The sequence below is a fragment of the Sardina pilchardus genome, chromosome 9, assembly GCF_963854185.1.
Source record: "Sardina pilchardus chromosome 9, fSarPil1.1, whole genome shotgun sequence".
Lineage (NCBI taxonomy): Eukaryota > Metazoa > Chordata > Actinopteri > Clupeiformes > Clupeidae > Sardina > Sardina pilchardus.
In genome coordinates this window covers 26,727,350-26,750,518 of record NC_085002.1, presented here as the reverse complement: position 1 = coordinate 26,750,518, position 23,169 = coordinate 26,727,350, and the positions used below count along the sequence as shown (strand labels likewise).

Below are 23,169 nucleotides of genomic sequence, written 5' to 3'. Positions count from 1 at the left end.
AATAAATCAATCAACTCATCCGAATGATTTGGTATTGCGTGAAAAGCATCATTAGCTAAATTTTTACAGAAACTCTGCAAAAGGTAAGATTTGCAAAGCATCTCAGAGTGTTATTGATGTTGCATATGCACGTTTTTCTATTCTGTGGACATCGCTAGCTAGCGAAATGGGCAATGTCTACAGAAGAATTCCCTCTTTGTTTTTTGTGTTCTTGACGCTATTGGTTACGAGGGATTTTGGCACCTAAACCTGTCAGCTTAACAAACCAGTTACTGCAGACAGAACGGCTAGTTTGACATGTATGAACGAACTCCCGTTAGCCCTCAACTATAGCTGGTGATGTCGTTACCTCAGTGAGCCGTTGTTTTATGTACCATAAAGACAACTGAGAAAAGACACTGACAGGTTAATTGGACCGTTATAACCTGGCATCTTTCTCGCTGGGCCTGTCACCGCAGGACAACGACACAAGACGGTGAAGACACCAGCAATTTTGATTGAACATCTGTCAGAAAAAAATATAATTAGTTAGCCAACCAGTGACATAATGTAGAGATAGTGAAATGTCAGTTCATTTACGAACGTGTTTAGACTTAATTGGGCACGTCGTAGACTCATAACGTGAGAAGAAAACTGTTTTAGCTTCATTCATTGACAGGAAAATATGAAGAGGGCAAAACAGCAGTGCTAGATATATTTTCCTCTGGCTAATGGCATTACCAAAACTTAACCTATTGTTTAATGACTTAGGAACTATACAACATTATGGGCTCCAAACGAAGGAGAGCCACTTCTCCTTCAAGCAGCGTTAGTGGCGGGGACTTCGATGATGGTCAAAGCGCACCAATGCCTTCAACCAGTCGGAAAAGAAGAAGAACATCAAATATTCCCACTGTTGATCCTGTAAGTACGTGCAGGGCCACCTGCCTCAGTTCATGCGGCATGTTTATGTTTATTTCCCAGTCCTTTTAAATGTTACATCGTGTTGATGCCCTCCTTCAAACAGATTGCCGTGTGTCATGAACTGTACAACACTATTCGGGACTACAAGGATGACCAGGGCAGAATGCTTTGTGAACTGTTTATTCGCGCACCAAAGAGAAGGTGTGTCATGAAATCATATTGTACTCAGCACCTGAGGGATGACAAAAGACCATCTTCTCAGAATGTTGAATTAATTGAAATGTTGACTTTTTTTCTTTCTTTTCTTCTGTCAATCCCAAAGGAACCAACCCGATTACTATGATGTGGTATCCCAACCAATTGACATGATGAAAATCCAGCAGAAACTAAAAATGGAAGAGTATGATGATGTGGAGCAGATTACTAGCGACTTTCAGCTCTTATTCAACAATGCTAAGGCTTATTACAAGGTCAGCTTTGGAAAATGTATTCAGGAACAATTTCATATTTTTCAGTTGTACTAAAAACATTCGACGAGGTGAAAAAAAAGTGACTATGATACACAAGAGAATCCCTGCAACTATCTTAACTTGTGATACCATGACCCTGAAATGTACAAAAGAGACACCAGACACTGATAACAGACGCTGAATTCCATTTTGTCTGCAGCCAGAGACTCCAGAGTACAGGGCTGCCTGCAAACTGTGGGACCTGTACATCCGCACTAAGAATGAGTTTGTGCAGAGGGGTGACTATGATGACGAAGATGAGGATGGTGATGAAGGCCAAGAACACCCAGGAGTGTCTCATGAGGAAGAGGTGAGGGGAGCAGTGCCTGGAAAGTGAAGCATATTCTACCATTCAAAACTAAACGAAGACCACTAGGCCATTAAAATTGTTGTGGATTGGGATTGGAGATAGGTGCCAAGGACCACCTAGTGTATTACCTACATGTCAGCCATGTTTAACAATTTACATTACATTTTTATTTATTTTGAATTTATAAAACCCTTAAAATCCTTTTTTGAATTTCCCTTTGGGGATCAATAAAGTATCTATCTATCTGTCAATCTATCTATCTATCTAAAAAAGCAATATATTTTGCCCATATTGCCCTCTCAGTTCGAATATTTGTTTGACTTCTGTTGGCAGTCTGCACCCACCTGTCTGAAGGATGCCCTGGAACAGCTTCTCGATGCTGTGGTGTCTTACACAGAACCTTCTGGAAGACTTGTCAGTGAGCTCTTCCAGCGGTTGCCCTCTAAAGTGGTATGAGATGGCTTAACTTGTGATACATAATGCCTCTTTATTAGTTTACGGAGGTTTTTTTTTTCATATATGCATTTTATTCTTCAGCAATATCCAGATTACTATGAGATTATTAAGGACCCAATTGATCTGAAGGCCATTGCTCAAAGGATACAGGTACACATAATTCTTAATATCTCTCTCTCTGTCTCTCTCTTAATTGATCTTAATGCCTTAAACAAAAAAAATGAGGAAATATCCAACCTTTAAGAACATCAATTTTCTTTGTGAATGAGTAATGTATTTTGTTTAATTCCAAAGGCGAAGGGAACTTAATCAAGGTGCATAGTATCCTGGATCCATGAAATAACTGCCCTTTTAAAATAAAAAAAAATCGGCCTGCATAGGGTTAGCATAGGGGTTCCAATACGTATGCCCCCTGTATTTTAAGGAAAATATTTATTTACAATACATTATCCATTCACAAAGAAAATTGATGTCCTTAAAGATTGGATATTTCCTCTTTTTTTAATTTTTTTTATTTTAGGTATTACGATCAATTTCCAAAAGATGATTTTATATTCCTCTTTATAGTAAACTTTAGCATGTATGTATATATTGATAGATAGATAGATATAATATATTGATAATTCAATATATGATATATAATATAATATAATAGATATAATATAAATGTAATGGTTTTGGTTATCTTGTTGAAATGTCCCTCTTTGTATTCAGTTTAGTATGTAGAGTTCTTAGTGTGCAGCTAACCATATTGTTATTTATTTCCTAGATGAACTTTTATAGAAGTCCCCATGCTATGTCAAAGGACATAGATCTCTTGGTAAAAAATGCCAAGACGTATAATGAACCTGGATCACAGGTTTTTAAGGTAGGATATGTTTTGTAGCGTCAGATGGTTGATACATTAGCCCTGCAAAATGTGTTCCATTTTAGAATCCCTAACCTAACGCTAGATTTTTATTACCTGTGCACAGGACGCCAACACTCTCAAAAAGGTTTTTGCCCAGAGAAGGGCAGAACTTGAGCATGCTGAGCCTATTAAGTCCAGCATACGAATAAGGTAGATTTCCCCCATCTATAAAGTATTTACGTAATAGCCCTCTCATGACATCCCTAGTGGCTGTGGAGGCTACAGAATGTGTGTAATAGGTGTAATTGCACAGTATTGTGACTGTATGCTCGCATATCTTGGTAGGAACAGACGATCAGCTCAAGGAGACCGTCTCTCAGCCATCACCATGGCATTGCAGTATGGCTCGGAGGGTGAGGAGGATGCCATCCTCACTGGTAGGACGTTGTGCTCTGTTCTCCCCCTCCCCGTCCCCCTCCCCCTCTCTCACTCTCCACTGACTCCAGACAAAATAAACAGCTAGCAAGTGTTCTCTCATTCACTTGAGCCTCTCTCAGACATAGACTGGACTCTGGACATGATCTAGATATCACGCGGATAAGCTATATGTACAGTATGAACACAATTGTCCGCATGATTTGACCTAGACATTACCCCAGTCTTACCTCACCTGTCCGTTAGTACTAAGTCCGGATGTTACGTGAGTGAGCGTAAATCTGTAAACTCACACCTTTGTCGTGCAAAGCTGATTGTGCTCACTTGGTTTAACTGTAATTTATAAGGTTATGACTTTGACTTAATCAAATCCATTCATTACTTCTCGTTCATGACAAACGGGCGCAAATTTGCAAAGACGGGAAGATCTGATGTAGGCTATGTTGGACGTCGGATGAGGACGATAGCTTAAGCCTACCTGACACTGACAGACTTTGACAAGATTTTGGAAAGATTCTTGAAAGACTGTAATATTTTGAGTAAAGCTTGAATGAGAGGCATTAGTTAAAAGACTACAATCTTTCAAGAATCTTTCCCAAATCTTGTCCAAGTCTGTCAGTGTAAGGTAGGCTTTAGGAGAAAGAGAAGACTGGTATTAAAAGTGTGACTTTCAATCAACAGGATCTTCTTACAAGTGCATTTTTGGGCAAGTGTAGCAGACGCAGAAACATGCTGCACTTTTTAGGGGAAATAAAATGCATGTTTTCAGACCTGTACTGTGCATTGTGCACATCAATGATTTGGACTTCCCTTACTTACATTACTAATGATCATTATTGAACCTATATGTGGATTTAAGCAGCTGGGACCTTGAATTTCCCCTTGGGGATCAATAAAATATCTACAGTATCTATCTATCTATCCATCCATCCATCCATCCATCCATCCAACAGTAGCCTATAGTGCGTCAACCTCCTGACCCAAAAAACACCCTGTGTGTGAGAATCATGTTGGAGCGCTCGATTCCGTGTGAGATCTAGACCAAATGACCAGGGCATTGTCCAGACGTCGTGTCTGAAAGTGGCTTTTGTATCTTTCAGGTGCAAAGAATAAACAAGGCAATCTGCCACTCCCTTGCACTAACTTGATATGGTATCAGACAGTATAAAGCCTTTATCATTGTCCTGATTTACGTGTATAAGTCTTGACTCACATCACTTTGTACATCAGGGATTGGAGTTTAATGTGCTATATTGTAGAGTGATACTGCCATGATCTTCCACTGGCAATCTAATATACCCAACCGTGCCATAGCTTTAGAATCTTATTATCATTAGGATCATTCACAAAGGCTACTTGACCGAGTAATCCTGTTATCCTTGTGCTCTTTGTAATCCTGTCGTCACGGCAGGGTCAGTCCACTATGACGAGGGCGAGTCCGAGGCCGAGAGCATCCACTACAGCATGGACATAAGCAACCCCATCTTCCAGCTGTACGAGGCGGTGCGCGGGGGCAGGAACAGCCAGGGGCAGCTCATTGCCGAGCCCTTCTTCCAGCTGCCTTCCAGGAAGGACTACCCCGACTACTACCAGCAGATCAGCCAGCCCATTTCCTTCCAGCAGATTCAGTAAGCAGTGTGCGCACGGGAAGACAGTTCTCCTGGTAATATAACCAGTGTCTGTTTGCGTCAAGAAACAAAAAACGGTCGTGTTTCACCTTTATCCTTATCACTAGTAGTGTTAATGACACTGTGTCTAGTCTCTTTGCTCAACGTTTATTAAAGTTTATTATTAGAGTATTTTAGGGTTTTTTTTTATTTTAATGTTTTTTATTTACTGTTGTCATACAGCTGTAATATGCAGAATGAGCACCAGCAAACGGTTCTCCTTCATTTTCCACAGAATCAAGTTGAAAAACAATGAATATGAGAGCATCGAGCATATGGAGGCCGATCTCATGACGATGTTTGAGAATGCCAAGCGTTACAATGTGCCCCACTCCCATATCTACAAGAGGGCCCTGAAACTGCAGCATGTTCTACAGGTCGGTGCCAGGGCCACGCAATACTATTGGAGACCTTAAAGTGACCTTCAGTTTCACCCTTGAAATATTTATGCTCTGCTACCCTTGCAAAGCTAGTTAGTAGAAGATAATTAGAATTGGCCAGTTTAGATGAGCGTGAAAATACAGCTCAATTACAATGTTAGATGCAGCGCATACAGTACATTTAAACTTACAGTTTTGATTGAGGCTGCATTACTAACCCCAGGTATATCTGCAAGATGTCTGAAAGATTTTTTTTTTCTGTTTCTTTCGAAAATAATAATTGCAAGAGTTCTGAGCATGATGAGCCAACCATAGCCCACACTGGTGTGCAGGCGTGTATTTATAGGATCCTGTACAGTACAGTATTTCCAATTACATTCAGGAGAGAGGGAAAGGCTGCTGATAAATATTAATGGGAATGAGGGGGCAGGAGGATAGGGCTTGTAAATATTTATGTGTGTCTGCATTCTGTGTGTGTGTGTGTGTGTGTGTGTGTGTGTGCAAGCGGTTTGTCTGTGCGCGTGTGTGTGTGTATGTGTGTGCGGGTGTGAATGTGGTGTTTCATTTTCCCCAGCTGAAAAGAAAGGATCTTTTGAGGAGTGGAGACGAGGACAGGGACAGCATGCTGTCCTCCACCATGTCCGACGGCGGCACCACCAAGAGGAAGAGGTACAGACGGCACGGCACGGCACATTTGCATCTCAAACACACAATCTGAATTACTGTGCAATTCTCATGACCTGCTGTGAGATTCTTCTGTTGCTGCGGCGAAGTGAAGCATGATATTGGCTATGTTCAGATCATGGGTCTCTTTCCTCACGAGCCTGGTTAGCTTTATCTGTTGTAGAAGCCAATTGCAATGTCTACATTAAGTTAGTGTGTCTTTCTCATCGAGTTTAGGTGTTGATGAGCTTGTTGTCTTGATGTCAGTAGCGCAACAGTGTGCTGTTTGACTCTTCACTTGAGACAGGTGAGTCCTGTGAGACATGTGTTTCTTCATAATGCCGAGAAAACACCCTTTTGCCTTCTTCCAGTCACAAGAAGAACACTAAGAAGAATCGTATGAAGGTGCTGTTCGCCACGCTGACGGAGGCGCGAGAGATGAACACCGGCCGCAGACTCTGTGAGCTCTTCATGGTCAAGCCCTCCAAGAAGGACTACCCCGACTACTACAAGATCATCCTGGAACCCATGGACCTTCGCACCATCGACCACAACATCCGCTCGGACAAGTACATGAGCGAGGACACCATGATGGAGGACATGCGGCTCATGTTCCGCAACGCCCGACACTACAACGAGGAGGGGTCCCAGGTAAGGGCTCTGAAGACCCAACTTTTGGGTATTTGTGTATTTATTTATAATGCAGCAGGTCAGTGTTGATGGTGGTGATTAAAAACTAGTTCAGGTCTGACATGGGGTGCCTCTCATTTGTCTTTAGTTTTTATACATCCTCCCTTCCTTCCTTCCTCGGTCCTCGTTCCCACTGATCTAGATAAAGAATGATGGGGCAGCAACAATGGGATAGTCTATCCAGTGTTAGTTATAGATCAGTGGGAACGAGCCTGGAGGACCGAGCATCGATGAGAGAGGTTGAGAGGCACCCATGGTTTAGTTTAGTTTATTTGTTTATTTGACAGGGGCCATGTACAGAAAAAATCCTGCACCAGATTTAGCTATACAGCTAATTTGCATCTGTGGTCCCTGGGCAGGGGGCAGTAAAACAATAAATAATGGTGTTGTGTATAAGAATGGCTCAGTTTAAATTATGCACATTACCTAAGTACCGCAAAGGTAACAAAATAAGCATGAACACATGCATGCATTATCTGAATACCACAACATACTGTCACTAATACCTGCAAATACCTCCTGTTTTGTATGCCTTGGTGCCTTGTCCTGCCTTTGCTTTATATAGATGTAAAAATAGGTTGAAGCTTTGTACCATGAACATTACATGATTGCTCATTACATCTGCGGCTCACTTCACAAGGAGATTAATCTCTCAAACACATATGCCCCCATCACACACACACACACAAGCTAGGTTGAAGCTTTGTACTGTAAGTCGATTTTAGCGGTAACGTTTCAGCCTATGGCCTTCTTCAGATCGCAAGCAAAGACAGATTCAACTCTTGACTTGAATCTGTCTTTGTATGCAAAATAAATAAAAAATCTACTTACAACTCGGTGTGTGCGGCATCTCTCTCTCCATAAGCTATTAACAGTTGCCTGCACCTCGATTTTGGTGTGGGTTTGCACCTCTCCTTCCAGGTTGAAGCTTTGTGCCATGAGTAGTATTACATGATGGCTCATTACATCTGCGGCTCACTTTACAGGTGTACAACGACGCCAACATCCTGGAGAAGATTCTGAGGGAGAAAAGAAGAGAACTTGGGCCCTTACCTGATGAGGATGACATCATTTCCCCCAAGCTGAAGATAAGTGAGTGACTGAAACACCACTGATATCAAAGAGATACAGTGCCTATAGAAAGTCATCATACCCTTTTGAAATAGTTACTTTTTTTGTCTTACAGCCTGAAATCAAAACCCATTTAAAAAAAAATCTTTTCCAGTTTTATTAACAAATTTAGCTGTACAACATCAAAATAATGAAAAAAAAGTAAACAGTTCTGAAAATTAATAAAAAATGAAAAACTAGAATAACAGGGTTGGAAAAGTCATCATACCCCTGACTAAATACTTTGTAAAACTTCCTTTTGCTTTCATTACAGCCATCAATCTGTTTGGACATGTCTCTATTATAGCTTTGCACACCTAGATAGTGGAATATTTGCCCAATTTTCCGTACAGAAATGTTCAAATTTAGTCAAATTCTGTAGGGAATGGCGATGGACTGCTCTCTTCAAGTCAATCCACATATTTTCTATAAGATTTAAGTCAGGGCTCTGACTTTGCCACTCAAGGATATTCACCATCCTATCCTTAAGCCACTGCTTTGTTCTTTTGGCAGTATGTTTAGGATTATTGTCGTGTTGGAAGGCGAATGACCTCCCCATCCTCAGCTGTCTAGGAGAGTGACGCAGGTTTTCCTTAAGAATGTGGGTGTACTTGGCAGCATCCATTTTCCCTTCTATCCTGACCAATTGCCCAGTTCCCGCTGAAAAGAAACATCCCCACAACATAATGTTGCCCCCACCATGCTTCACACTAGGTATGGTGTGTTTTGGGTGGTGTACTGTGTTGGTTTTCGCCAAACATTGCGCTTGGAGTTCAGTGCAAAAACACATCTGGAATATTCTGCTACCATGTGGAAAAAGCTTATATGGTCAGATGAGACTAAGATCAAACTTTTTGGAGACTAAGATTGAAGTTTTTGGACTGAGCTCCAGGCGCTAACCAAACACAGTATACGCACCCAAACACACCCAAAACACACCATACCTACTTTGAAGCATGGTGGGGGCAACATTATGTTTTGGGGATGTTTCTCTTCAGCGGGGACTGGGCAATTGGTCAGGATAGAAGGGAAAATGGATGCTGCCAAGTACACCAAAATTCTTGAGGAAAACTTGCGTCCCTCTCCTAAACAGCTGAGGATGGGGAGGTCATTCGCCTTCCAACACAACAAAAATCCTAAACATACTGCCAAAAGAACAAAGCAGTGGCTTAAGGATAGGATGGTGAATATCCTTGAGTGGCAAACTCAGAGCCCTGACTTAAATCCTATAGAAAATATGTGGATTGACTTGAAGAGAGCAGTCCATGGCCATTCCCTACAGAATTTGACGAAATTTTAACATTTCTGCACGGAAAATTGGGCAAATATTCCCCTATCTAGGTGTGCAAAGCTGTAATAGACATATCCAAACAGATTGATGGCTGTAATGAAAGCAAAAGGAAGCTTTACAAAGTAATAAGTCAGGGGTATGATGACTTTTCCAACCCTGCTATTCTAGTTTTTAATTTTTTATTAATTTTCAGAACTGTTGACTTTTTTTTCATTATTTTGATGTTGTACAGCTACATTTGTAAATAAAACTGGAAAAGATTTTTTTTTAAATGGGTTTTGATTTCAGGCTGTAAGACAAAAAAAATAACTATTTCAAAAGGGTATGATAACTTTCTATAGGCACTGTATGAATAATAAAGTGAATTAATTAATAATTCATAATTTCAAATGATTTTATTTTCTTTCTGATGTTTTGTACATTGTACAACTGTACATTGTGTTCTTCTTTTCTTACAGTTTCAAAGACTATGCTGGCTCTAATGAGGTTCTTTCATGTGTACTGTTGGGAGACTTTCATAGGTTTATGTGGACGCTGACTAAAGAGAACAAATTAATTGGTTACAGAGCACACAACTCAGCATTCCCTCGTACGCAAGGCTATAAGTTAACTTGTTTTGCTCATAGCACTCGTGCTACTTAGGATTCATAGTTTTGTAGCATAATCCAGAAATTCGCTAGCGTTGGCATAGCCTAGAATTAGATAAATAGATAGATAGATAGATACTTTATTGATCCCCAAGGGGAAATTCAAGGTCCCCGCAGCTTACATCACACACAACATTCACTGCAATGTAAACAGGATGATAAAAAACAAACCAAAATGACTAAAAAGAGCAGTAAAATATACTAAAGATAAAGATGCACATGAGAGTACTGAGGATTGGTATTGTGATACAGCATGAGGTGTGTGTCAGTTACTTGATGAACTAGAAAAGCACTCAGAGAGTGCAGCTACCTCCGCCTGCATTGTTCTTTCTAGGTTGTCATACATTGAACCTTAACTATTCAGATCGCCACTAGGTGGCCATACCATGCCATTACACCACTAAGCTAAATACATAAACGCTTCTGGAATCCCGACAGAATTACGGATCAGTCCCAAAATGTAATCGTTTCTTCCTTGGGTCATGTCCGACCTTCCCTGAAAATTTCATTGAAATCCATCCATCACTTTTTGAGTTATCTTGCTAACAAACAGACAGACAGACAGACAGACAGACAGACAAACGCAGATCCCCGATGAAAACATATACCTCCTTGGCGGAGGTAAATAAGGTGTCACAGGAGCTAAACTGGTAAATAGCACATAGCACAGACTGATTTTTAGCATGTGCTATGAATTTGTAGCACTGTACAGCCCTGCTCATGCGGAAGCTCCAGCATTTGCTAAGTGTGTTCTTCATCTCAGCATGCGTTACTTGCTGGGTGTTCACATATGCAGAAATATCCAATAAGAGTGTATTTAATCACCACTATATAGTCACATTTGTTTAGATAGAAAGTATTGTAAAGTACAGGTGGAATGTACATTCTCTGAAGGCCTAACACGTGAGACCTTTATTTCACCGAGTTTCACTGAAATGAATTCTACTCTATATTACTTGACTGATGACAGGGAAGAGCGGAATCTCCCCGAAGAAGTCCAAGTACCTGACCCCCCTGCAGCAGAAGCTGAACGAGCTCTACGAGGCCGTGAAGAACTACACGGACAAGCGCGGCCGCCGCCTCAGCACCATCTTCCTGCGTCTGCCGTCGCGCGCCGAGCTGCCCGACTACTACGTGGCCATCAAGAAGCCCGTGGACATGGAGAAGGTCAAGAGCCACATGCTGTCCAACAAGTACCAGGACGTGGACGCGCTGGTGGAGGACCTGGTGCTCATGTTCAACAACGCCTGCACCTACAACGAGCCCGAGTCGCTCATCTACAAGGACGCGCTGGTGCTGCACCGGGTGCTGCTGGAGACGCGGCGCGACCTGGAGGGCGGCGACGACGCGCACGTGCCCGACGTGGCGCGCCTCATCCAGGACCTCGTCCGCAGCCTCTTCGTGTCCGTGCTCGGCCACCAGGACGACGAGGGCCGTTGCTACAGCGACTCGCTGGCGGAGATCCCCGCCGCCGACCCGGGCAATGCGGAACGCCCGCCGCTGAACTTCGAGATCATCCGGGCGAATGTGGACAAGGGGAGCTACAAGAGGCTGGACGTGTTCCAGGATCACATGTTTGAGGTGCTGGAGAAGGCCAGACGCCTGCACAGGTACAACATCAACATTTAGTACCAAGTGCTGTGCTGTGGTTAGTCAGGAAAATTATATTTCTTGTACTACTGTACAACGCAACCTGTCTCTATTAGTAGGTCTGACTGTCGGTAATGTTTTTTAACTTTTGCATGTGATAAGTTATGTTTTTGACTATTACATACCACCCATCCAGTAAAAAATGAAATGATTGTGTTTCACCTGGGTCATGAAATATTTTTTCCATAAGGGCAATAAACATGGAAAGCAGTAGATGAAAACAACAGCTGTAATAAAAATAAATTTCAGTTCAGTGGAGTGTGTGTGTTGCGTATTCCGTCTATAGTGGGAAGTGTATAGCTGACTATGGCTAGAGATACCACTGCTGCTACTCCTACTGCTGATGCCCTGCGTTTGTAATGACTTCTGCAGGACAGACTCCGAGATATTTGAAGATGCAGTGGAGTTGCAGCAGTTCTTCATCCGCATCCGGGACGAGCTGTGCAAGAACGGAGAGATCCTGATGTCCCCCGCCCTCAGCTACACCTCCAAGCACCTCCACAGCGACGTGGAGAAGGAGAAGAAAGAGAAGCTCCCCAAGGAGCTGGAGGAGGACAAGCTCAAACGAGAGGAAGAGAAGAAAGGTAACCGCCTCCTCCTCCTCCTCCCTGTGACTCATTCTGTAACAAAAGGGCAGAGAAAGACCGTTTTGTGTCCTCTTTTAGAAATAGACCTCTGAAGTTTGCCTACAAAAAGGAACCAAAGCTGCCAGGTTTGTCCATATAAGGAGATCCGGGTGTTGGTTTCACTCTGTGTCACAATGCTACTTCAAAATTCGAAAATAGCGTTCGAAATTCAAATGGAGGGCAGGGACTGAAATAGCTGGATCAGGGGCCGGTTGCACAAAGCACCTTCAGTTAACATGTTCCCTTAAAATCTGATTTAAGGACCATTAAATCGTTTGCACAAACAGTTTGGGGCTATCAGTTAGGGCGTAATCAAAATATGTCCGAGTCCAATTCATCATAACGAACGTATACAGCCTATTCAGCCGACACTGACCCGTATATTCCCCCGTTGATACATTGATGCGCGGTCAGGCAACTGATTTCACCGGCAGTCAATTTGTGAGTTATCTTACCGTCTCGAGTTGGACCACCGTACTTTCCGCAACTGTGCGCTACCAGACGTATAGGCTACTATCTGTTTTTAATGCAACAGGATCAGTCTGTGGTGGCAGACGTCTTCCACACAGTCTGCAGCGTAATAATTCATAACGTCTAAGCACCGTCTCAAACGCCTGTTGGCGATCATTAATTTATAAATAATAAATACATCAATACAGTTCATTTGTAATCACGAAAGCAAGATAATCAACGTTGTGGCACAGTGGCCTGAAAGCACGCATGACGCGCCTCTTCTGGATGAAAGAAACACCTTTCAGGAACGGGGACAGACCTCAGGCAAGTTGTCTAAATTGTAGGCCTGAGGCTGTTTGACTTAAATATGTAGGCTAGCCTATTAGTTGTGAGTGATATCATTGTGTTAATCTTCAATTCCATACAACAGGAGAGCTATAACTGCAGTCTGTGCAAAACTCGTGCAGTCAATGAACGACGTAGGCTACAGTACTGCAAGCCTAGGCTATCCACTGAGCGCTACGCCATGGTCAACAACTAAATTGCAGAAGATGATTAAATCACTATTATGAATCACAGTCAGTCCGACTCATTTGATTGCATGTCATAAATGAAATGGCAATACACATTTAATGACGAATAGTATTTATTAAATGGAAGGACCTCGTCAGTCAATGTCAATGTAACTTCTATTTCGAATTTATCTATTTCTAATTTTCTGAAGCAATGTATCTATTTCTACATCTCTGATACAGCAAAACTTCTTATTGGAGAGCCAACACGTCCTCTGTTGATTCAATGGTTCGTCGTTGTTCCTGTAATGAAAAGAAAAGGAAACAAGAGCCTAATTAGGTCTGGTGACCTTAGCTTGTAGCTGCACTGCAACGAGATGTAGAAATGTGCGAAGGGGCCAGCGGGGTATAAGTTTGTTTGACATTATGTGTGAGCACAAAAGTTAGGCCTGGGTCTACCCAGTCCACCCAAGCCTAAATCGCATATGCCGACTTAGTGAGAACATCTGTATTTGATGCAATATGTTTAGGATTATAATATGTAGGCTTAACATTTTAATAGGAAACACAGTAGCATCAATAACTTACTTTTCCGCTCTCCGTCTCTTTTACGCTGGGCTGGCGGAGGATAGACAGGATGACGGGCACTATCGCTTCACTCATTTCTTTGACTGGCTCACTGCCGAAGGTCTGACTCACTGCAGAAGGTTTTGATGGTTAGTCATAACACTACGGTCACTAACGCATTTAATTAGCTGCTAGACTCAACTGAAAATATATTGGCTACCTTTCTGATAGGACGCGCAGATCCTGTCCACCAGCACTCCCCATCACTGGGTGCGTCCAATGCATGTCAGCGACCATTGCAGCTGGAGCTAGGACACCCCCTGAATAAAATATATTCATAATTATGGAATAAACGTCGTTAGCAGGCCCAACATTAGGTAACCAGAATCGGGTTATAAGCCAGCAAGTTTTAAACGGACGTCAGTTAGCTAACGTTGACTAGCTAACGTTAACGGCTGATCATAGGCTATTATTATAATTCATATCCATAGCATAAAGAATGAAAGCAATATCAGGTTAAAAGTTCGTTAGAGAAAAATGTAATCGCCATTACTGATTACAAAAGACAAATTAAGAAGAGAATGATCTATGTCAATTAGGCCTACCAAGTCTGTATAACAATAACTTTTATGGGCAACCTAAGCATGAGTTAGGCCTAGATAGTTAACGTCATCTTTTGTAGCCTATGCAGCTAATGAACATAGCGTAAGCGGTTTTTTTTTTAAAAAAAACGTACCTTTTCCATTTGATTCACTCCCAAGGCAGGACATCTCCTTCTTGGCCATAACCGTTAGATTTTCTGACTTTGTTGTAGCCTACTTCGTGTAGCTAGCCACCACCTCACCACCGTACGTCTTGCACTTTTGCGGCGATTTCCTCCCAATTTCTTTGTTTTACCATTATATGTGAGCCAAATTTGCTTTTCAATATAGTTTTTCATTTGTTGTATTCCTCTAGCAGGATTATTTTTTCGTCCTCTGGCCAATTTGGCTTCATTGCCTTCTTTTATTGGGTCTATATCAGTACAATACAGACTGTCTGCAACGGTAGACGGTGGTCGATTGTTTACTTCCTGCCCTCCATCTCAAATTGTCCCGCCGTGGCGCGTCATAATAATCACGTGATTGAAACCCAGCTATTGAAGCTAACTACTGTACCTATGGCAAGCTGCATTGTAAGTTAGCTCTGGGGTAGTAAAGATCAAAGTGTGCCGTCTTCACATACTGAAGATCACAGTATCCACTCGAGGCAGGCAGAGCACAAAACTGTGTAGAGCAAAATGTCTGCATTTCCGATTTCTTCGTCCCCGCAAGAGTTAAACAAGTGCGATAATTCAAAATCCCCATGTGATTTTCCCATAGAAAAAATCTCAAGATACCGGATCTCCTTATTTCAGCAAAGATGGTAGCTTTTTGGTAGGCGAATTTCAGAGGTCTATGAGAGACCTGAACAAAATGGATACACTAACTAAAGCACAGACAACTACTACTATTGATACTACTACTATTATACAAATAATTGGCTACATTTTCTCTACCTCATATACCTCACTGTTGGGCAGTATCATTTATTGGCTTCTTCAAATACAAATGATTTGCATATGAAATTGCTGCAAATTTGCTGCAGCATTGCCAAAAGTTGAACCGCAACTGTTAACCAGAAACTTAATTTGCATGTGAAAATATGACATTGCCGCAAATTTCCGCCAACTCTTCGTCAGAAACTTGACATTTCTGGAAGGGTACCCCTGGACTGTCCCTCAACGATTGAACTCCAGTTCACCCCAGTTCACTCCCGACTTTATTCCCTGGTGCACAACAGAGGCGGAGAAGAGCGAGGACTCGTCAGGAGGGGCCTGGCAGGGCGTGCAGCGCACCTACAGCCAGGACTGCAGCTTCAAGGACAACATGTATCACGTGGGAGACTACGTCTACGTGGAGCCCGCTGAGCAGAGCCTGCAGCCTCACATCGTCTGCATAGAGCGCCTGTGGCAGGACGATGCTGGTAAAGGCCGTGTTCGCTGTTTATGTTTACTTTCACATTTACTTTGAAGCATTTTTTGACCCCAAGAATGAAGTGTGACGCATTCTCAAAGCTGATGTGAGCTGGTGTTGCTTTGGATAGAAGCGTTTGTTGAACAACTTTTACACAATTGTGTCTTAACTTCAGTGACATTGTACTCCAAAGCTTATGATACAACTATTGTGTATTCTGGCATGTTAAATTAAACAAAAAGTGTCGTGGCACACTCGGAGCTTCAAAATATTTTAAGAAATTGTATTTATTATTTTATTTTAACGTTTCTTAAAATGTCTTGAAGTTCCGAGTGTGCCACGACACTTTTGTTTAATTTAACTTTTCATTTACCGCCGTGGGCACCTCTCAAGGTGTGCGTTTACTTTTTACAAACAAATATTCTGGCATGTTCCCATTGATTTTAACCACCAGTAGGCAAAATGTCATTATCATCCAATCAGAAAACATGGAACTGATTATGTAGTTGCCCAGCAACATTGCTCAAAAAGTTGCCCCGTGTATCATCACCTTGAAGTCATGTTTGGATTTTTTGCATGTTTTCCAGGGTTTTCCAGAAATGTCATGTTCATTTATCATATAGTGTAGAAGCGGGTGCGCACATCTGAATATTTTAAAAGTAGGTGCTGGACTCAAAAGAGTAACAGTAAAAAGGACAAAAAAAGTCCGCACACTAAGGCTCCAATAGATTATTTCTTTTATTCACCACATGTGACGTTTCGGGCCACACTGCCCTTCCTCAGACATGATGATTTTTGTCCTTTTTAATGTTCATTTACCATGCCTGTGTTTTGCTCAGGTGAGAAATGGCTGTATGGCTGCTGGTTCTACAGACCTAATGAGACTTTCCATCTCGCAACACGGAAGTTTCTTGAGAAGGAAGTCTTCAAGAGTGACTACTACAACAAAGTGCCTGTCAGCAAAATACTTGGGAAATGTGTGGTCATGTTTGTCAAGGTATATTTGAGTTTAGATCCGCATTCATCTGTTAAATATGTATTTGTGGGCTCGCATATAAATTTTGTTCTTTATAAAATGCTGCAGGAATACTTCAAACTGCACCCAGACGGCTTCAGGGCAGAGGATGTCTTTGTCTGTGAGTCTCGTTACTCGGCCAAGACCAAGTCCTTCAAGAAGATCAAAATGTGGACCATGCCTCTGAGCTCTTTGAAGTTTGTCCCTCGTGAGGTTCCCTTGCCAGTGGTCCGTGTTGCCTCAATGTTTGCCCCTAAGAATGATGAGAAGCCCCCTGACACGGCCGAGGATGATAAACAAGGACCGTCCATCATAGATAAGGTGGCCACACATAGTGTGATGTCTTTTGAAAGTGGCTTAGCTGTAAGTCGAATGATTTGATGCTTGCACCAATAGGAATGCTTTTTTAGTTTGACATGAGTGAATTAAGATGTTACATCACACACTCTCCCACCCCATTACATGATCCTTATTCAGTAATATCTGGTAACAATATGTTTTTCTTTTTTTACGTCTTGTGGAGATGTAATATTGTAATACGTGACTTGGTTTGGGAGTGTGCTCCCACAGTGCATGCTTTCAATTCACTTGAGCCTTTCCTCTGCACCTAAAACCTAGCAGTTTTGAGTCTTTCAAGAGGAGTCTGAAGACATATCTTATGCACTTAGTCTATTAATGTTTCTTATGATTAATGTTTATATCCTATAGCGTTGTTTTGTTTCTATTAGGACATTGATTAAATTGACATTGTTGTTATTATTGCTTATTATTCCATAGTTATTGTTAGTATATAATTGATTGAATGACTTTATTGTTCATGTACTCCTATTTAGTATTTTTTTATTCTCATTAGCTTTGCTTATATTGACACGGTTTATTGTTTATGCTATTATTTTCTTTAGTTCACTCTGTAGTCTGATCCACTGCTAAATTTAATTATGTTGTTTTGTTTGTATGTCGCTTTGGACAAAAGCGTCTGGTAAGCATCATAACTGTAACTGTAAATCATGAATTGCAAGTGGGAATTAATAATGCGTTTGCTCTTGCAGGAGAGAGAGGATGTGACCATGGACATGGCCAGTGGTGAGCCTGGCTGTCAGTACTATGAACAGCTCTGCTACAATGAGATGTGGCTGAAAGTGGGAGACTGTGTCTACATCCGCTCTCATGGGCTAGTGCGCCACCGAGTGGGCAGGTGTGAAATAACACAATTTTACTCCACTGCTTGATTGAATTCCCCATTATGCTGTGTTCTTTAGAACGTGTATGAACCGTATGTTATTTGCACGCCTAGTGGGTCCAATCTTTTGGCCGTATCACACTTGTAATTTGCCAAACTCGTTGTGAAGTTTAGATGAACTGTCACATTGCATCCAAGCTATAAAATTCAGACGACAATCTAAATGTCTGCAATTCCCTTATGGCTGTGTTGATCCTCTGGCTAGTGGTCAATTGTAATACGCTTCTTAATTTGCATGAAATTGTGTCAAACATTTCTTAATATAGCACTGACTGAAATTGAATGATTGCCTGAGTGAAAGGATCTGTCATGATTTGCTCGGCAGGATTGAGAAGATGTGGGTTCGAGATGGAGCGGCGTACTTCTTCGGGCCGATCTTCATCCACCCAGAGGAGACGGAGCATGAGCCCACTAAGATGTTCTACAAGAAGGAGGTCTTCCTCAGCAACCTGGAGGAATCCTGCCCTATGACCTGCATCACAGGTACCGCTCAACGAAGCGCCTGAGGCGCCGAGAAGCACCTTCAAGAGTTGAAGAGAGATGCAAAAAACAACTTCTTTATTCACATGGGGATGAATCGATATCGGTTTTATGCCTCATGGTGTAAAGTACAAGCGAGGAACACTGATGCCAGCAAAGACCTTCAATTGCCACAAAGCCTGTGCTTTACGTCTTTCATAGGTCTACTGATGTGCTCTGTGAATGAGTAATTCAGCAGCTACAGGCCTGAAGCAAGCTCACTCACACATTTTACACTGCTGTTAGTTGTGTTGATTGTTTGTTGTGCAGATTGTTTATGTTTTTGAGAGGTTGATGAATTTGCTTTTGAGAGGTTGTTAATCGAATTATTGATTCACACGTTGCTCTTGGGCCGCTAGGGAAGTGCACCGTGTCCTCGTTTAAGGACTACCTGTCGTGCCGCCCCACCGAAGTGCCCGAGGAGGACGTGCTGCTCTGCGAGAGCCGCTACATCGAGAGCGAGAAACAGATGAAGAAGTTTAAAGGCCTTAAACGCTTCTCCTTGTCTGCCAAAGTCGTCGAGGATGAGATTTACTACTTTAGGTGAGCTAATGTAGTAACAACAACAACAAAAACAACAGTCCTATTTCACTTTTGAGAAAATTATATTTTTGAGAAATTATAATGTCTCCAATGTTTCCACCAGGAAACTGATAGTGCCTCAGAAAGAGCCTTCTCCCCTTCTGGACAAGAAGATTGAGGAGCTGGAGGCCAAGTTTGCCGACATGACGGACGAGGAGCTTGAGGATCTGGGCGACGACGACGGAGACACGTGTGACGCCCAGTCCATGCCCCAGCTTCAGACACCGCTGGCCAACGACATGGACATGATGCCGTACACGCCGCCCCAGGTGAATCAAGTTTCCCTACAGTGGCCTTTAGACATTCTCAATCGAGTTGATTAAAATGAGTGTTGTGTTATATAACGAAGCATTCTGCATTCTCTTTTTCTTGTTTGTTGACAATCTGTTTGAAAATTGTTTCTCCCATAAAAACCCATCTGTTTTTCCTGGTAACCTGGTAAGACCTTTTTTTTCGTCACTTTCTTCTTTTAATCTTTCCTTTCCCCTCTGCTTTTTATTTCTCTCTCTCACCCTCTCATTTGTTGCCTCAGTCGACTCCTAAGTCCATAAAGGGCATGTCCAAAAAGGAAGGCTCCAAGAGGAAGATCAACATGAGCGGCTACATCCTGTTCAGCAGCGAGATGCGCGCGGTCATCAAGGCGCGGCACCCCGACTTCTCCTTCGGAGAGCTGAGTCGGCTTGTGGGCACTGAGTGGAGGAATCTGGAGGCCAACAAAAAGGCAGAGTATGAAGGTACAGGACAGATAGGCCTATGAAGAACATGTTCACTTTTTTTACGTCAGATTACGTCAGATATTTTTTCACAGTAAAATAAAACAAGACATCTCTCTCTCTCTCTCTCTCTGTGCAAAAATGTGCAATGGCCAATGGTAAGGCAATGCTTATAATGGAATTGTTTTTGTGTGTGTGTGTGTGTGTGTGTGTGTGTGTCCGGTGCAGAGCGGGCAGCTAAGGTGGCGGAGCAGCAGGAGAGAGAGCGCGCCGCCCAGCAGCAGAACTCCCCGAGAGCAGGTATCCCAGTCGGGGCGCTTATGGGGGTGGTGCCACCCCCGACCCCCTTGGGGATGCTTAGCCCCAGCATGACCCCTGCGTCAGGTAACCCCTCAGAGACGTGGATGAACCTTCTTGGGGGACACTCGAAAAGCTGGAGTACTGAAGCTCAACTGCTAACTCAGTTTTTTTTGTTTTTGTTTTTGGGTTGTCACGCCACCTCACGTGAATCTCCTTCCCCCTGCCATCGTTTGTTGTTTTTATACTTTCCCTTTTTTCGTTCACTCCCACCCCCTCATCCGAAAGCATTTCCTGTAAATGCATTCCCACGTTTATCACAGTTCACAACAGTGTATTTCCGTGGTTTCTGTAACTGCATGTCTTAGATTGTCAGTGTGTTCCATGAGGATGGAATTGTCTCACCTCTCTTCATACAGTACGTGTCTTCTAACGTAGCATGAATGAGCTCTGTGTGATTTCCATAGTGCATGGTTTTGTTTAGGTAGCTGCATGTTGCACTGATGCATGAATCTCTTTTGTTGGGACCTTCTCTCCCCTTGCTCCTCCCACTCCAAAACAAGGCATGATGGGTACCTACGGGCCGCATATGATGCCCCATCAGGGCCCGGACGGAATGGTTAGTATACCCGGCATGCCATCATATCCCATGGGTGTGCCAGTCTTACCCCATCACCTCCCTCCCGGTATGCCTGGTTTCCCTGGCATCCCTTACCTGGGTAAGAATAGATTTTGTGCCAGCTCACCCCATCACGCCATGCCCTTGCAGTTGCTTCCTGTCTGCCAGACTAACTCGCTGAAGGGGCTACCTGTACCATATACTAACTCTTAAGTTGCTAGCCGTGTTCATTTATACAGCAAGTCAAGGTTCAACAAGGCCATGGCTGTTGCAGTCTTGTCATGTAGAAAGTGACATGCCTTGACTACCCCTATTATGATTACACTTAGGCAAGAAAAACAAAATAAACATATTTCTCAACCAAAGGATAGCAACAATCCTTTAGCAGTAAGTGTCAACAGCCTTGAGGATATGCACTCAAACATCTTGTTTGTAATATAATGTATGTGAAGCGCCAATACCAATTGCTTCCTAAAATGGTACACAGTTGTTGTGGTGTGCCATGTTAGGCTCAGCTAGCCTTTTAGAGATGTCCCTGTTGTGATGATGCTTTAACGGCTTCTGTCCTCGTAGGTATGAATAACATGAATGGACCCCATGGTGCTGGAAATCATTATGGAAATCAGGTAAGATTGAGTTTAGTATGGTGAAAACCAGACTAACACTGTATGCCAGGAGCATTTCTATTGCTCTCTAGGTTCCTTGTAGAGGTGCTGGATTTTCTTGACTCGTCCCAAGCTCTGTAGGGAGTAGCGGTTTCATACTAGAGTTAAAGCTCCACTTCTTTCTGTCGGGAGTTATTAGTTATTAACATGTTAGAATAGGATTACACCTACTCTGATAATTGACGTCAACAGACAATCAAATTAGTCGCCTCCGTTCCGTGCTCATGGAGCAATCTGTTGATTGGCTAGAGTAGGCTATTGCTCAATTTGAGTCGCAATATTTCCCATTTGTCTGGAACCATGACCGTGTGAACACCATACCTTTAGGTATTGAAACAGACGGCTGATTGAAAGACTCGTAATATATTCTGATCTTTGATATTGTACTGTGTAACTCAGGAGTTGGCTGTTTCTCTTCCAGATGGGAATTGGCGGTCAAGGGCATCAAGCTCCACCCCCTTACCCAGGGCAGGGTCAGGGAGGGCATCCTGCGGTACAGCAGCCAACCACACCCATATTTGTGGCCCCGCCTCCCAAACCACAGCGAATCCTGCACTCCGAGGCATACCTGCGATACATAGAAGGACTCAACGCAGAGTCGAGCACGGTCAGCAAGTGGGACCAAACTCTGTCAGGTAACCATTGATGACATTGTGCTAATGGAAGAATTTTGAATGCAGAAGCTAATATTGAAATTGTATTGGACATAATGTCAGCCGACATCAGTTAACTATTGATAAACGGTCGCAATTGACTAGATTTTTTTCCTCATCACTGAATAAAGCAGTGGATAGCTCACAAGTGTATGCTACGCCTGAAATGATGACCGGTAGCACAGTGCATGTTGGTGATGTGACCCACGTCTTGTCCTTCAGCTCGTAGAAAAGACGTACGGTTGACCAAAGAGCAGGAGAGCCGTCTGCCGTCCCATTGGCTGAAAAGCAAGGGAGCCCACACCACTATGGCCGACGCCCTGTGGCGACTCCGAGACCTGATGCTCCGAGACACGCTCAACATCCGCCAGACGTACAACCTGCAGAACATCTAACCATTCCTCCTCTCGTGCCCTCCTGCAGACGGAGAAGCATTGTAGTTTTAATGTTGTAATACTGTTCTCTTTGTCATGGTTTTTGTAAAATTTCATCTCATTTAGTCGATTGCCTTGGGTTAGAGTTCATGCTGTTTTGTATCTACATTTTAAATGTGCTGTTATGCATTGGGAACTGTTCTGTCATGAAAAACATTTTCATAAAATGAAGAGAAACTGTTTTCTTTTGGTGTCCTTACCACTGTATGATCGGTTTCTTATTTGGTAACACAGTGTAGTCGGCCCCTTTCTGTTGACTATTTACATGCTGCCCCCAGGCCAGATACCGTAATTTCCCGACTATTAGCCGCGGCTTATACATTGATTTAGCAAAATTTCGTCCGCTATGAGATTAATACAGGGGGGCAGTTAATATGGTGTTAATATGGTTTTGTTTCTTTTAACTTACATAAAACACTGTCCTGCGGCTTATACACAATGCGGCTTATATGCGGGAAATTACTGTAGTCTGTTACCGACTATCTGTTACTACAGACTCAGCTTCCACTGCTATGCTAATGACACCCAACTGTAGAACTACATCAGCCAGGGGGTCAGGTGACTGATTAGCTTCGCCGATTAGCAAGGCACTTCCTCGTCGCCATTTTCCAGAATATTTCCAGAAATACATCATGTCCGGTGCCGTTTTCCTCATGCTGATTGGTGGCTATTTCACTCTCAGCCCATGCACGAGCTTAGTGTGGGCACGAGCTTCTTCT

General features: G+C 42.7%; 1 protein-coding gene and 1 long non-coding RNA gene across 3 annotated transcripts; one reads left to right on the top strand and one right to left on the bottom strand.

Moving 5' to 3' along the window:
• The first annotated feature begins 1 nt into the window (after window position 1).
• pbrm1 (polybromo 1) lies at window positions 2-22,630 on the top strand. The gene is made up of 30 exons (XM_062544466.1): window positions 2-83; window positions 751-903; window positions 1,007-1,104; window positions 1,226-1,373; window positions 1,573-1,722; window positions 2,056-2,172; window positions 2,260-2,328; window positions 2,948-3,046; window positions 3,153-3,238; window positions 3,374-3,465; window positions 4,875-5,091; window positions 5,366-5,507; window positions 6,085-6,179; window positions 6,545-6,824; window positions 7,850-7,955; window positions 10,882-11,521; window positions 11,934-12,145; window positions 15,541-15,723; window positions 16,553-16,710; window positions 16,798-17,049; window positions 17,778-17,923; window positions 18,294-18,451; window positions 18,847-19,030; window positions 19,134-19,338; window positions 19,602-19,803; window positions 20,011-20,166; window positions 20,643-20,798; window positions 21,272-21,324; window positions 21,785-21,998; window positions 22,239-22,630. Exons 2-30 carry the CDS (start codon window positions 766-768, stop codon window positions 22,409-22,411), a joined length of 4,929 nt encoding a protein of 1,642 aa, XP_062400450.1. The 5' UTR covers window positions 2-83; window positions 751-765; the 3' UTR covers window positions 22,412-22,630.
• On the bottom strand, window positions 13,217-14,773 carry LOC134092348 (uncharacterized). 2 transcript variants are annotated; one of them, XR_009940209.1, is made up of 4 exons: window positions 14,456-14,773; window positions 13,940-14,039; window positions 13,741-13,850; window positions 13,217-13,455 (listed from the first exon to the last, which is right to left on the bottom strand). It is a non-coding gene; the product is annotated as an uncharacterized LOC134092348 (long non-coding RNA). The 2 variants fall into 2 exon arrangements; XR_009940208.1 differs by lacking the exon at window positions 14,456-14,773 and having other exon boundaries at window positions 13,219-13,455; window positions 13,940-14,358.
• Window positions 22,631-23,169: the final 539 nt, after the last annotated feature.

What these genes read in the sequence shown, in the direction of transcription:
- pbrm1 (XM_062544466.1), top strand. Translation starts at nt 766, where the DNA reads ATGGGCTCCAAACGAAGGAGAGCCACTTCTCCTTCAAGCAGCGTTAGT. An exon ending in ACAACGAGGAGGGGTCCCAG is followed by an intron (nt 6,825 to 7,849) that starts GTAAGGGCTCTG and finishes CTCACTTTACAG; the next exon opens with GTGTACAACGACGCCAACAT. An exon ending in CCTGTGGCAGGACGATGCTG is followed by an intron (nt 15,724 to 16,552) that starts GTAAAGGCCGTG and finishes TGTTTTGCTCAG; the next exon opens with GTGAGAAATGGCTGTATGGC.